The 16025-nt window shown below is 36.3% G+C and overlaps 1 protein-coding gene and 1 non-coding gene across 5 annotated transcripts in view; both read right to left on the reverse strand.

Moving 5' to 3' along the window:
• Positions 1–8506, reverse strand: part of LOC145245831 (uncharacterized) — a 201426-nt gene extending 192920 nt beyond the window's left edge. The window contains exon 1 of one of the 4 annotated variants that reach the window (XM_080107484.1): positions 8173–8506. In XM_080107484.1, the coding sequence (XP_079963610.1) occupies positions 8173–8316 (144 nt within the window). In that variant the 5' untranslated portion in view covers positions 8317–8506. Of the gene's footprint in view, positions 1–8168 lie in introns of all 4 variants that reach the window. The other 3 variants (XM_080107479.1, XM_080107483.1, XM_080107481.1) reach the window with 3 other exon arrangements.
• Positions 8507–13141: 4635 nt separating this feature from the next.
• Positions 13142–13214, reverse strand: Trnar-acg (transfer RNA arginine (anticodon ACG)). The gene has a single exon. It is a non-coding gene; the product is annotated as a tRNA-Arg (tRNA).
• Positions 13215–16025: the final 2811 nt, after the last annotated feature.

Below are 16025 nucleotides of genomic sequence, written 5' to 3' on the forward strand. Positions count from 1 at the left end.
AGGAAATCAATCGATATGATTGAAATATAGGCGATTTCATCGATCCCGATGACAATAAAAATATAGGAGTGTGAAACATTCGTTGATCATTATTCAATCCCGGGCAACGTGTGGTCTCCTTGCTAGTTAGTTATAAATGTCTAGCGAACGCACAGAGTCCTGATTTCAAATGTCAAGACTTGAGAATGTTAATCTGATATTTATATTGGAAGGCACACAAAGAAGACTAATAAAAATAATATTTTATAGAAAGTTTGGAAATATAACCATTAATAGATAAACATGTGGGGGAAAAAGGATGTAAGTATATGCAAGAACTGCTGTGAAGTGGGGTTGTTAACGGCTGGTAACATTTAATGCTGCTAAGACAAAGCTTCTTTCCTTTAACAATTACAACAAAAAATATTTGTTTGTATTATGTGGATTCATCGGACTACTGTTCTCATCTTGAGTGTGATTTTCACAACGTGTAACCTCCGACCTTTCTCAGGTGTATCTTGTCGAACTCGGGAACGTACCCGTCGAACTCGGGAATTTGGACAGAATTTCGAACAGAATTCTTTATTTACTTCACGTAGGTCACGACTGAAATTGTATTTTTCGGTCGCTTACACTGAGAATTGAACCTTCAACCTCCAGGAGAGTATTACTTTTACAATTAATTTTTCCACTGCGCCACGGGTCCTGGCGGACAGTTCTAGCGCGAATTTTAGGAGCCTTTATTTCTAGTTGTAACAATCACTATTTATTACTAATTATTATTACTATATATATATATATATGTGTGTGTGTGTGTGTGTGTGTGTGTGTGTGTGTGTGTATGTATGTATGTTATGTATGTGTGTGTGATTACTTCATTTAATCACATAAATTAATATACGAAGATATTTTATGCGTAAATTTTCAGTATTTACTTCAACAGTACATAGGTAGAGCTAGGTAGTAAGTTATGAAAATATATATGGCTATTAATTGCCATATATATATTCATAGCTTACTATATATATATATATATATACATGCATACATATATATATATGCATACATATATATATCATATATATATATATATATATATATATATATATATATATATATATATATATATATATATATATCAATCATCGTTTACTTATAATAAAGGGTTGCTTTCGACATTGCGTACAAATTTCCGAGTTCGACAAGATACACCTGAAAAGATTAGAGGTTACATCGACCGAAACGTTGTGAAAATAACACTCAAGATGAGAACAGTAGTCTGAAGAATCCTAATAATAATAATAATAACTAATCCTCCAAAATTCAGAAACGTAATTATTCAATTTTGTATGAACTTATATAAATAGTAAGCTACTAACTTATTACCAAAAACCTAATGTAACTTGTTCCATACTATAATGTGTAAATTTTATCTTGATTTCTAATAAAATGTATCACATGTATGGTATTTATGAACTAATAATCAACATAATCATATCTTTTCTAGAAAGATCTAGGCTGTTCTCGATGGCTGTTTGTATAAACAGCATGATATTAATGCAAGTGTGCCGTAGTGATCGATCCATGAACCTTTATTAGCTTGATATTTATAAATGACTTCCCGGGTCAAATCATTTCTCAGATGGATATATTTGCTGATTACAACATGTTCTACAATAGACACGAGGGGAAAACGAATGTACATATACAAGGCAATGACAGAAATCCTTGACAACGACTTTCAATCGGTAGTGAAATGGGAACGTAAACGGACGATGACATTTAATGCTACTAAGACTAAGCTTCTTTCCATTAACAATTACACACAAGAAACCTTCTCAACTATTGATTACCATGACTAATAACACCTTACCTCATCCTTCAAACTCCTCGGCTAAACATTCACATGCGACATGAATTGGAACAAATACACTGATAACATTGCCAAGACTACTGTAAAGAAGATTGGCTCCCTCTACTGTCTCAGAAATCTACTCACCTCTGAGAGTATCTGCAAAGCTACTATTCGCCCATATATGGAGCATTCTTGCTACCTCTGGGATGATGCATCTACCGCTAGTCTTTCACTCCCGTCCCGTCAGATCATCGAAGTTAAGCAACTTTGAGCCTGGTCACTACCAAAATAGGCGATCAATTTGGGAATTACAGGAGCTGTATGTCGGAAGACGTCGACATCTCCCTGTGGGAATTGCAAAAACTTAATGTCGTCATCTCCCTTAACGAGGACATACATCATATGAATTTCATACTCCCATGTGAACTTAATCAAAATAATACGAATAGTGAATTTCATGCTTCCATGGAACTTTCTCCTTCGGAAGAAGCCAGTTAAACCCAAATATAGTTAGTGCCGTTCCATACACACACACACACACACACACACACACACACTTTTAGACAAAAAAAGTATCTCAATAAGAAAAAAATAAAGCGTTCTCAAACGAATTATCCGAACTTGTTTTGACTACCAAAATAATATTTTCTACATTTTGATATGTCAATATGTTCATAAATATGAAATTCTGCGAAGCTCGTGTTAATCCCAATAAAAGTGGAAGCTAATATGACAAAATCAAGATGGCTTTCGTTAAAGTTGGTTTATCCTAGTTATCTCCCTTTTTGGTTTTGTACAAAAAAATTAAAAAAAAAAAAAACAAGAAAAGACTCTACAAAAAACGCAAACACAAATGTAAAATATGCATGAAACATATGTTGGAAATAATTCCTTAAATGCAATTTGGAAAATATAGTCAAATTAAAAAAAAAAACATTTATTTTAGAGAAATGTCGCAACGCATCTGTTTTATTGACGTTAACTGTACTATGCCACATGTACATGACCGTAATATTTAATTGGTATCGGCACAGAATATCAATTCCCTGGTTGGTAAAAAAAAATAAAACGATAGGCATATTCCTTTTAGATAAAGGCGTCAATATGTCGGCGGCTACGCCTGCTTGACGGGTCTTCTCTTCGAGATCAATGTTATTAGTGGCAGGCTTTTCATCATATAATTAATTTTGTCCGGAGAATTATCTGAAATTTAACCTTCGGTGTTGGAATTGAAAGCTTGTAAGCATTGTAGTCATGAAGAAAAAACGCATGTTTTTATAAAAATATATTCTTTTATTTTAACATTTAATAGGGAGTACTTTTAAGAACTTGAGAGTTGGGGCACGCTATCCGTTGTTTTCGGGGTTTCAATTTCAACTCTCACGACCGTCGCCAACCGTGATTGGATCCCAACTGAAATTACAAATCTTCTTCAGTGACCCAAAAAAAACGAGAGAAATAGACAGAAAGTGAGAAAGTGAGACAGAAGGAAAAAGAAAGAAGCGTGCGAATACATATTTTATAAAATTTCAACAGATTGTTCTGAAAGTTCCCCGCTTAATGAAGCACATATCAACCACATTGACCTGATCTTTTCATGGCAATCGTGATTGTATGAACTTCCTGACCCGCTGATGTGTGCTGACATTTTGACACGGCAACAACACTGGGCTTAATTTTACTTGTTTCTTTATGAGGACACGGAAGTACAGGTAGAAGGGCTCTTGTCATTGTGCTCTGGTACTATGGACGCCTCCTCCAAAAGTGTTAGAAATTAGAATAAAGAAAAGTGGAACATATATAGCAAAAAAAGAATAATTAAGTTATCAGCAGAACAAATTTGTTCACTAATGTATACAAAAGGGAGCTGAAATAAGATTGTTAATCAAGAAGTGGCGAAAAAATGATTAGGCATAAAAGTAGACATATTTAGAGTTTGTTTGCGGGCATTTTGAGGATTGGCAATGAGTTTTACAAAATATGTCGTAATGAGTTTTGTGACAGTTTACAACAGTTAGGAACAGTTTATAGACAGCGTTAGGTAGGTATTTATTTGCTGCCCACTTCATCAAGATGAGACACAAGGTTGGAAAGTGAAATTGTTAAACCAACACTACAAAATGGTGAGGCACTCTGGCCTAGCAAAAAATTATCTCGGCATCTTCCTCTGTATTACTTGGTAGGGGCGCCTCAGGCAACAAGCAATAAACTTGCCCCACCCAAAATCCGGGTGGAAAGGCCTGGGAGGGTGGACATCCTCCGTAATACTCAGGGGACGTACTTGTCTGATAGGCGCCGGAACAATCCCTGATTCCTCACCTGTCGGGCTGAGTGTCATGAACGAATACTTGACTTGTACTTTGGGTTTGCAATTGAGAACAGTTGGGCATAGGAGAAAGCTGGGCCAGATCGAGGGAATGTTTTTAAATCAAGATAAGCTGGCGTCAACTGACGAATACGGCTCCGACGGAACGTAAATGCAGACTTTAGTTTTTAGAGGGTCGATAGCGTCACCCTCTAAAAAAAAAAAAAAAAAAAAAAAAACATTATCTGCTGCTCGACTTTTCACTCAGGTTACTCCTATAAATCTGGCCCCTCACAGTAGCCCTTTTACGTGCCAGTGAAAATATGCCTTGCGTGAGGGTAGATAATAAAAATTAAAGAATATCTCGTCGGTGATGAAAATGAAAAAGAATATCTCGTCGGTGATGATAATGAAAAAGGAGACTTCGGTTCGCTTTCAATTACGATTGATCTATTTTTATTATTAATGCTAAAATCAGTATTCTTTTAAGCAGAGCTCAGTTACTTTAAAGCTTTAATGCATATTAAAAACAATCACGGATCACGGAACAAGACGTATTTGAAAACAAATGGGATAATCGATTAGATCGAAGGAAAGTTATGGTGAAATTATTGCTCCAATTAAATAATGCAATAGCTGTTACAAGAACAAATCTTGTAACATTACGTGTACATGTTTTAAATGGAATGATATGATTTTGTGGTACCATGTAATCAAGGTCATAACTATAATAACTAAATAAGATACTATCTTATTATAGTGCAACTGATATTTGCACAGTGCAACTGATATTTGCAGAATGTATCGGAGTTTATGTCGTGTTTTATTTTATCATTTTATACTTATGAATTCGTTCACGCCCCCTTTACCCCTGCCAATGTGAGAGACCATGACACGATAGAAAGAGAAACTGAAGTAGAAAACCGTGGAAACAACGTTGGGGTTGGCGTTTGTTATCGAGCGAAGATACACATAGTACCACGCGGGTAACAGGGCTCTTATCATTGTGTCACAGTGTCGTTGAATGTTTCAGGAGTTATGTACTTTCTGCTTTGCTCACGTAAGTGGAAAAATGTAACAAATTCTAAACTTTCCAGTACATTAGCGTACAGTAGCGATGTCCCATTGGACCTTTCTGATGATTTTCCTCAAACTCCTACTTTTGTTCCAACGAGCAGACTTGGCGCGAAAGATGTCAGTGCATTGAATATTAGTGTACATGTCAACAAATCGATGAAGATATATAATGTGTAGGTGTGAGCAATAAACAGGATGCATTACAGCAGGTGGTCAGCAAAGATCAAACAGGTGACCATTTGGGAAATGGGCCCTGTGAAAAAAATAACAATATGTGGGAAAGTTACGTCTTGTGATTGAAAAATTGAAATTGTGAGGAATTCTGATGGAAGCGACGGATTTAGCAATATGTGTTTGTATATTTTCTGACAAACGTTAAAATTAACTAAACAGAATGCTTCTAAATAAGATTCTCTCTCTCTTTCTCTCTCTCTCTCTCTCTCTCTCTCTCTCTCTCTCTATCTATCTATCTATCTATCTTTGAACACTATTTTTTGCCCTTTGGTCTAACCAAAACACGACTGAAGAAGTAATCTCTCTTCTATTAAAACGGGTTAGGTTGATTAATCAAATAATAATTCAGAGCAACAACAGCACAGCAGACTTTTGATTGCAATTGGCAAATTGTTTTTGGTGGAGAGCTCCTCAAGACCGAAAACAATTTGCCAGTTACAATCAAAAGGTCTGCTGCATTGTTGTTGCTCTGAATTATTATTTGATTAATCAACCTAACCCGTTTTAATAGAAGAGAGATGATTTCTTCAGTCGTGTTTTGGTTAGACCAAAGGGCAAAAAATAGTGTTCAAAGAGAGATAAAGAAAGAAAGGGAGAAAGAAAGGAAGAAAGAGACATGGAGAAAGACAGGAAGAGATAGTATCTTATTTAGTGTAAATTTGTAAAAAAAAAAAAAAAATTCGCTGACTTCTCAATCCTACTTTCCCACCCTGTTCTTGCGGTGGAAGAGAACTAAATATTTTTTGTTTGTTTGTTTTAAAAAGATTCATACATTTTCATATGATAAAACCTTTCATTTATTTCAGCATTTTTTTTTTTCTTGTTAGGGAGATTGATCATTAAAAGTTCGTTGAAAAACGTCATTCATTTTCGTATAATAACTTTCATTCATTTTTTTTTTATATATGAGAGCAAAAAAAATAATTGGTTTTGGTTTTGTTTAAATAACTAAACAATACTACAAATAATATAATATATATATATATATATATATATATATATATATATATATATATATATATATATATATATATATATATATAATCGACCTTCCCTTGAAAATATAAATAGTTTCAAAGTGTACATTGTCTTTAATTATACAAATGATATCATATTTTGGAAATTTTTGTAGATGGAGATTGGCAATTTGAATTATTTGGATTATTCGGAGTTCCGTCAGGGATTTTTCCATCGGCAATAAAATCAACAGTGTTTAGACCATTCTTGTAATAATTTTTTTTTTGTTGATTGCGGTGTTTTGTTTGTTCTGTGCAGTTGAGAAAGGGTCAGTTTATTGCTAATCGTCTAGGTCGCCTCCACCGGGAAATGCCTAGGCATTTTTTTGGCGAATCAGAGTGCTTCTTCTCGGGAGCGCTGACTTTTCAATCCCACTTGCCGACCCTTGTTTTTACATTTCTCACTGTGTGATAGAAATAAATACATTCTCATCGCGGATGTTATTTTCACATTTCAGCCGATATAATCTCCAACCTTTTTTAAGGTGTGTTTTTGGCGAACTCGGGAATCTATATGGAATTTCAAAATGGTTCCGGAATTCGACATGACGTACATGAAGATAGTCGCAGGTTACATAGGCCGAAACATCAAAGATGAGAACAGTAGATCAAATAATACAAATAAATAAAAAATATTTCTGGGTTTGGCAAGATACACCTGAAGAAGGTCGAAGGTTACATTGACCAAAAAAAAAACGTGCGAAAATAATATCCACGCTCACTGATCCCTCTTTCTCGCAGAAGAAACGTTGCAAGTCTATATCAGCTCTATCGTTACTTATATGGTAAATGCTCGACTGGGCTCCAATCCATAATTCTTCCCAGTAAAACATTTGAAACAGATACTCGCTTAGCTGTAACAACCGTCAACTAATTCCCTTACTCTCTATCTGCGCTTACAGCTAAACAAAAATTCTATGAGCAGAGTTTCTTTCCAATAACCGTTCATTTTTTGGACGCAATATCGTGTGTCTGCTTCCCGACTGACTAAAACATGGCAGTCTCCAAAGCTAATGTGAATAAATTCCTAATGAATCGTTCTCTTATATAACCTAACCCTACCCTAGTTACACCATAACAGATCTTGTGTACCCAACCATCTACCTAACACTTAATACTTATCCTTGAGTGGCCTCCGTGGCTTGATAAGTGGTGACCTTCTAATTAAATAATAATAATAATAATAATAATAATAATAATAATCTCCAATCTCTGGCCCCCCCCTCGCCAATCTTTCACGAAAAACACCCGTCTAGCTGAATCCACTGTGAAAAATTTCCCCCACTCTATATCTGTGCCTAAATCAAAACGCGGGTTCCATGAACAAAGCTTCTTTCTTAGAACTGCACGCCTGTGGAGCTCTGTTCCGTCTGCCTGCTTCCCTCCGGACTACAACTTGGATGTCTTCAAGTCTAATGTTAACAAATTCCTAATGAACCGCCCCCTTAATTAAACACTTCATCAAATCTCCACACTAACGTAATGTACTTGCAATAACCCTTATCCCTGAGTGGCTTCCGGGCCTTGATAAGTGGTGATCAATGTGTAAAAAAAAAAAATAAAAAAAAAAATAATAATAATAATAATAAAAGAACGGTAGTTTGAATAATGTAAATAATACAAATTATATAATCGATTTTTTTCTTCTAACAAATGTCCACGTAAAATAAAAATTAGATTAAAAAAAAAAACGAATCCTTACTTACAGAAATTGGGGAACTTATAAATAGCAAGTGTTCCTTTTTCTCTACCGTTACTGTCTCAATGTGTCTATCACTGTGTGTAGGTCCGTTTATGTCCTGGCTACAACTGCCGTTAAATTGATTAACAGTAGCACAGCTATAAACCATTTCTTTTCTTTACCTTACTTTCCTCGTGCAACGTTTTGCAAATAAAGCCACACAATATTTGTCCGAATCAATGACTAGCTGCAACCGAGTAAGCAGCTTTTTTTATTATTATTCCTTTATATTTTATTGACCTTTTTAGATAAGGTCAGATCAATACGTGATGGCAGAAAGCAGACGACATTTTTTATCAAACGTTAATTGTCATTAATGGCCGCCTCGGCGGAAGTGGCGGAGAGGAAGTTAGCCAATCAATGACGAATGAAAATAACAACATGACGTCAAAGTCTTTTAAGGATCAATCGTATTTTTTATTTTTATTTTTTTTTTATTTGTTGCTTGATTGATCGAGGTGGGAAAGTGACATGTTCAGATTTATTGCTTGAATCCGTGTTGTTTTCTGAATTTTTTGGATGAGGATCATTTGGATTATTTAGATTCTTCGGATTACTATTCTCATCTCTCTTTTTTTAACATAGGCATCACCACTTATCAAGGCCCAGAGACCACTCGATGATAAGGGTTAAGAGTATACAGTAGTCCATAGATATATAGGTTGCAGAGAAGAGAAAAGGGCATCTCCTACGAGATTACGAAGTCTATTTTGAACTGTATCAAGACAGGACAAGTCCTTTCTAGCAAATGTGGAAACAGTACCCCATCCTAGGACGTATCTGGCTTTTATATAGATAGAGAATTGCATCAGCAGTGAGATATCTACTGGATCGATAGAAGGATCCCACCATTTTTCCAGCGGCATTGGCAACAGATTTAATGTAAGTGTTCCATTTCAAATCAGGAGTAAAGGTCAAGCCCAGAAGCTTGTCAATACATGAGGCCTCCCCAAGACGAGAGCCATTCATTTCAATTGATGCCAGATGGGGATCAGAACGTTGATGATGTAAAGATAGAAGTTTGGTTTTAGATGCATTAAAAGTAACCTGCCACTCCTTTCCCTCGTTGTACCACGTGCTCAAGATCAGAGAAGAGAGAATCAGAGAGAACTTGGTCGTTGACGGTCTTAGATGTGCTACCATAGATAGTAGTGTCATCAGCATAAATGTCTCCGAATGATGTAAGGGTGAGATTTGGAAGATCATTAATGTAAATCAGGAAGAGAGTTGAGCCCAGGATGGAACCCTGAAGGACCAGCTGTTATTTTTACGTTTCCTCCGACCTTCTTCACATATATCTTGTCAAACTCGGGAATATTTCTGTCGAGCTCGGGAATCTTCTCCGTGTTGATATTATGATGAAATAAAAGATGCCAGCAACACACAAAACTCGGAATATATCAGCACTCCAAATCCCAATGATCTTACATTTAGACCTACAGTAGCAGAACCACCCTACCCGACAAGCAGACTTAGCAATCTCATAAACATATTACTACAACCTTTTACCGATCAAGTCAAGAACTACATAAGAAACGACATCCACTTCTTACGTTCCTTACCACAAATAGTAGCCTGGGGGACAATACTAGCCACCGTTGACGTTAGCAGCCTATACAGCAACATACCCTACAACCTAGAGAAAGAAGTAAACTTATATTGGGTTGATAAACATACACAAATACTACATGCTAGGTTCACTAAAAAATTCGTTATTGAGAGTATAGATATAATCCTCAGTAACAATTCCTTCGAATTTAATAATGATAATTACATCTAAATGCTAGGCACAGCAGTGGGGACAAAAATGACATCGACCTACGCCACACTTATACCAGCCTACCTGAAAGATAACCTATTTCAAAGGATAGAGCAAAAATACAGACACAATACCAAAACACTCTTCATAGAGTCTTGGAAGAGATACATCGAAGACTTACACACTGTAGACTTATAGTATATATATATATATATATATATATATATATATATATATATATATATATATATATATATATATATAATGCCAGAGCGAGAAAAAAATCAAAGTTGATATATAGATATATAGATATATTTATTTATTTATTTATTTATTTATTTATTTGCAATGATATTAATTACCACGATATATTTCATTTGTTTTAATTGCATGAATTATCACAAGTCCGGTGCCAACAGAGTCTGGACCATTTCACACTGCCTTTTTATAATACAAATTTCACCTGCCTGTTTAAATGTATTATGTATGTATGTTTGTTTGTTTGTATGTATGTATGTCTGTATGTCTGTATGTATGTATGTATGTATGTATGTATGCTTAAAACTTTTGACAGAGGCGACGGATTTTCACAAGATCGGTATCGTTTTGGAGCTCAACCCTTCGGCCGACAAATATTAAAAGATTTGCTAAAAACATTAATTCCTTCACCCTCAACTGGACACTTTTCTACAGGAAAGAGTCGCTTTTCTCGCTGACATATTCGAAAGTCATTCCCTCTTTTCGATTGACTAGGTTTAAACCTTCGCCACTTCCTGTTTGGCGATGGGTGCAACGGCAAAGACTCACTTTTTTTCACGTTCTTTTTCTCCTTCGTCGTACGGGTTCGAACCTGCCTGCCTAGACCCACTTTTTTTTCTTTTTTTTTTTTTTTGCTCAACTCACACCTCCAAACACCCGGGTAACGCCGGGCACCCAAGCTAGTCAATTATAAAATACAAAAGGTTAGAGTAATTACTAAAGAAGAAAAACATCCCCTCGTGATTCAAAATAATTTCAATTTCCCTGAAAATTTCGAAAAATATTCATCTTTCGTATTATTTGGATTCTTCGGACTACTATTCTTATTTTTAGTGTTATTTTCACAATGTTTCGATCGATGTAACCTCCGACCTTCATCCGGTGTGTTTTGTCGAACCCGTGAATGTTTCTGTCGAACTTGGGAATCTGGAACGGCATTTCGAACGGAACCGTTTATTTACTTCACGGGGGTAGCATGCTCTTGTTTCGTCAGTCAAGAAGGTCGGGGGTTTTACCAACAGAAACGTTGTGAAAATGATACCCAAGATGAGAACAGTGGTCCGAAGAATCCAAATAATATGAATAATCAATCCTCATCTCAAAAATTCAGAAACGTAATGCTCATCTTTAATTCGAGAAACCAAAATAGTAGCACTCTTCTATAATAAAAGGATGTGATCACTCATTCGCTAACAAGCAATTGTAGTTAAATCTCATTTCTATGTAGTAAAGATGGGAAAAGCAGGGGAAATAACTCCAATTGAACTAAATAGTCAATATTTCATTTTTACAGCAAAACGAGTCTGTTCTAACCAATATCACCCGTTACTAACTCAAAACTGCTATATTTACCAATTTATTATACATACGATAGTATAAGTTTTTTTTGGGGGGGGTTATAATGTATGAGGCTAAGAAGTTTCAAAGAAACTATCCTTGTACGGATTATAGTGATGGGACAAGAAATCGGAATCAGGAATCAGAAAAATCGGAATTTTGGGGATATCGGAATCGGTATCGGAATCGGAAAATTTTGTGCCTATTTTTCGATGCCAAAACGATTCTTTTAATTGTATTTTCTATTTGATTTTGGTTAAAGCAGAATTTTCCACTGCCGGTAGTAATGATAAAATAGTAACTATTTATTGATTTTGAATTAACACTAAAACTAACATCTATAGATCACCTCCCCCCCCCCCCGCAAATGTAAATTTTATGCTTGAGAAAATATCTACACATTTAACATGTGTTTTTACGGTGATCGAGAATAGATAAAAACGGTATTGTTAAATATTTAGAGATTTATAAAGAATCGGAATCGGCAATTGTATCGGAATCGAGAATTGAATTCGGAATCGGTAATTATATCGGAATCAGGAAAAATATTGGAATCGACCCACCATCAATAGAGTATTCTATTATTAAATAGAAAAAAACCTGAGGAAGGTACAGTGATAAATAACTAAAATTATATCTTTATAATATAGTAATCGTGGGTGTACGACTGTCAGATGAAGGGATATATTTCATATGTAATTTGCTCCTAATGTGAATCAAATATGTGTATTGATTCTGCATTTGGTGTCGCTATCTCAAAATCTGAATTATTATCGAATAACATTGATTATGGTCAGTGGAAATCAATGTCGATTACGGTGTGCTTAGGTGTGGGTTTGGTTTGGTTTGGTTTGGTTTGGTTTGGTTGTTTTTTTTTGTTTTTGTTTTTTTTGTTTTGTTTTTTTTTTGTTTTTTTACGGCATATCAACCCCTTTCAGGTTATTTAATGCCGAATCCAAAGATTTTGAAGAAAAAATATTTAATAAAATATATTTTTGTTTTCAAGTTGGTTTCTATTTAACCCATAGTTGGGACCCTATTCCGGGTCAGAGTGGACCTACTAGCAATACAATTAAAGAATGGCTCCACACTCCCCAAAGCCCGCAAGCTGGGGCCTCACCACAGGATATAGTTTAAGGTCATATCCAGGACCCTTAGGTGTGGAAGATAAACAAAAAGGGAGTTGAGTATATAAAAATGGCGGCCATGTTTTGGATAATAAAATATTATTTGTTGGTTAGTGCGAATGATTTAAACATATGATCAAAAAGCAAACGTGGCATTATGAGATTTTAAAATATTTGAACCATATCTTATGCATTCAATTAGAAAGGATCTCATCGTTTTTATTAAATACTAGCGGCTGCGCTGCTTCGGCACACACAACGCCGGGTCAAAGACAAAATTGAGTACACTCAACATCAAGTAAACATCGTCTTACCATCAACGCTTACCTTGTGAACTCAGAGTATGGGAAATTCCCATATGCACAAAGCAAAATCACTGAAAAAAAACAAAAAATACCCTAAAGGTAAGGATAATGGGTAAACGTTGGATAAAACAATGGTTAAAATTATTACGAACTTGCCAGGATTCGAACCTGGAATCTTCTGATCCGTAGTCAGACGCGTTATCCATTGCGCCACAAGTCCTGCTCGTATGCCGAAAGATGTTACGACGACTGTATACAGACAGCGCTAAATTCCGTTGATATGGGCAGGTAACTTTTTCGACAAAAACGAAACGGCCCAAAAACCCTTATTTCGGACTTTTTGTGTGACTCGGCGTTGTTCGTTACGAACCATATATAGATAAATACAATCTAGGGACTCACATAGTTCAGGAGAAAAAAATAATTTTTCAATTCGGTGCATCCGTTCGAAACTTTTGTTGGTATCGCCCTATTAGCCTCCTCCCACTTTTTGCCAAAATATTTGAGACCTTAATTAACCATGCTCTAGTCCAGCACCTTACAGATGCTAAACTTCTGACCGACCATCAATATGGATTTAGACAAGCCCGTTCCACGGCAGACATCCTCACTGTAATCTCTGAACGCATATACCATTCACTGGACAAAGCGGGAGAGGGCAGAGCGGTAGCTCTAGATATATCTAAGGCTTTTGACAGGGTATGGCATGAGGGTCTCCTCAGGAAGATTAGATCTTACGGTATCACTGGTAGAATACTTAACATAATTAAATCCTTCTTAGATAAGAGAAAAATCCAGGTTGTCCTCGACGGTCGTACATCTAAACAATATGATATAAATGCGGGAGTGCCCCAGGGATCTATCCTTGGACCTCTGCTGTTCCTGATATTCATAAATGACCTCCCCGACAAAATTGCCTCTGAGATGGGTATATATGCTGATGACACCACACTCTATAGCAGGCACGACAGGAAAACAAATGAACATATATCTAAAGTAATGGCAGAAACACTAGAGGATGACCTCCAATCAGTCGTGGAATGGGGACAAAAATGGATGGTAACGTTCAATGCCACCAAGACAAAACTGGTTTCATTCAATAATTACAAGAAACCTTCTCTACCACCTATAGACATGGCCAACGACTCTTTATCTGAGAGTACGTCTCTCAAGCTCCTTGGCCTAACTTTCACAGGAAACATGAGTTGGAACAATTACATCGAGGGCATTGCCAGGGCCGCTGCAAGGAAGGTGGGCTCTCTCTACCGTGCTAGAAAACTTCTAACACCCGAAAGTATCCTGTACCTCTATAAGGCCACTATTCGCCCATGTATGGAGTATTGCTGTCATATTTGGGCCGGTGCATCGGCTACTAGTCTCTCGCTCCTTGACAGGGTTCAAAAGAGAGTCGCAAATCTGATAGGCCCTAAACTGGCATCTAAACTTCAGCCTCTGTCCCATCGTCGAAACGTTGCATCCCTCTGCCTGTTCTACAAGTATTATAATGGTGAATGCTCTGAAGAACTGCAAGCACTTGTGCCCCCACGACGTGAACACCCTCGACAGACCCGACAAGCTGCAAAATCCCATCCCCACACTGTAGAGATCCCTAGATGTAAAAGATCTTTCTACTCCAGTAGTTTCTTCCCCAGAACAGCTAGACTTTGGAATTCCATTCCAGGTCACTGCTTCCCCAACTGTACTGACATGCATAAGTTCAAGTGCAAGGTGAACCAACATCTCGCTGCCCTAATCCCTACATAGTACCCCAGTAGATGTTTCCCCTGATAGTAGCCCCCTACACCAAAGTGGCAATGTGCCTTGTTTGGGGTGAAAATGTAATAAAAAAAAAATATATATATATATATATATATAAGTAAATTTTTGGTACAGCAAAAAGGAAGGAGAAATTTCAGAGGAAACATAATTTAATTCAAATACCAAAAAACAAGAAATGGGCAGGTGAAATTATTAAAAAAATTTTCCTTAAGGCCTTATCGTCTGACCCTCTAAGAGGAAACGTCAGAATGATAAATTAAAAACTAAGAAAACGAATGAGGGAAAAAGGGAATTTTGGTTTCAGTTGGAAGAACAGTGGAAAAAAAAAAATCTCACTGTTCAGGTGGTTTTAAATCAATGAATATCTCCAACTGATGTTTCAGAATCTTTTGTTTACACAGGCTAGGTCGAGAGTTGTTAATAACTAACGCCTCAATGATATTGAGATGATAGTTCGACCTAGCACTGTATAAAACAGAAAACCACCCATCGGAATATTGATCGGCACACCTATTTATACTCAACAGGTGATTGCCAATGGCGGACTCATGAGCTTGGGAGTGCCCGGATGTTCTCGAAACCTGGTGTAGTCGAATATCCCGAGGGATATGTTGGGATATTCTCATTTCTAATCTTTGGGATGTTTTGCCAACGTAGTCAGCTCCACACTGACAAACGAATTTATAAACAACAGAGTTCTTTTGAATGGTTGGCAAAACATCTTTACGAAAAGAAGAGAAAAGGGTTCGAGTTGTGTAAACTACTCTAAGCATAGTAGCTGGAAAACAACGTTGAGTAGCAGAAGAAATCCTTTCAACAATATGAAGGCCAACAGGACCCAACCATGGTAATTTTAAATAAATGGGACAACGTGATGGACCAATATGTTTACCACTATTAAATGTAGTAATTTTACGTTCAATAGTAGATTTTATTATATTAATGGGATATCCATTATTAAGAAAAATATTTGTAATTTCCCCAAGTTCCGTATCAAGACGGTTTGGTGAACAAATCATAAGTGCACGATGCGTAAGGGCGCTAATGAGGTTTATTTTTCTAGACTGAGGGGCAAAAGAAAACCAATTAAGATAAAACCCTGTAAATGTAGGTTTTCTATAAACAGAGGTCTCAAACGTAGTACCAACTTTAGAAACACGAACGTCGAGGAATGGGAGAGAGTTACAGTCTTCAACCTCCATAGTAAATTGTAAAGATGGATGAAGGTTGCAAAGAAGACGAAGAAACTGTT

Source organism: Euprymna scolopes, chromosome 23 (genome assembly GCF_053919585.1).
Source record: "Euprymna scolopes isolate OS-2025 chromosome 23, ASM5391958v1, whole genome shotgun sequence".
Lineage (NCBI taxonomy): Eukaryota > Metazoa > Mollusca > Cephalopoda > Sepiida > Sepiolidae > Euprymna > Euprymna scolopes.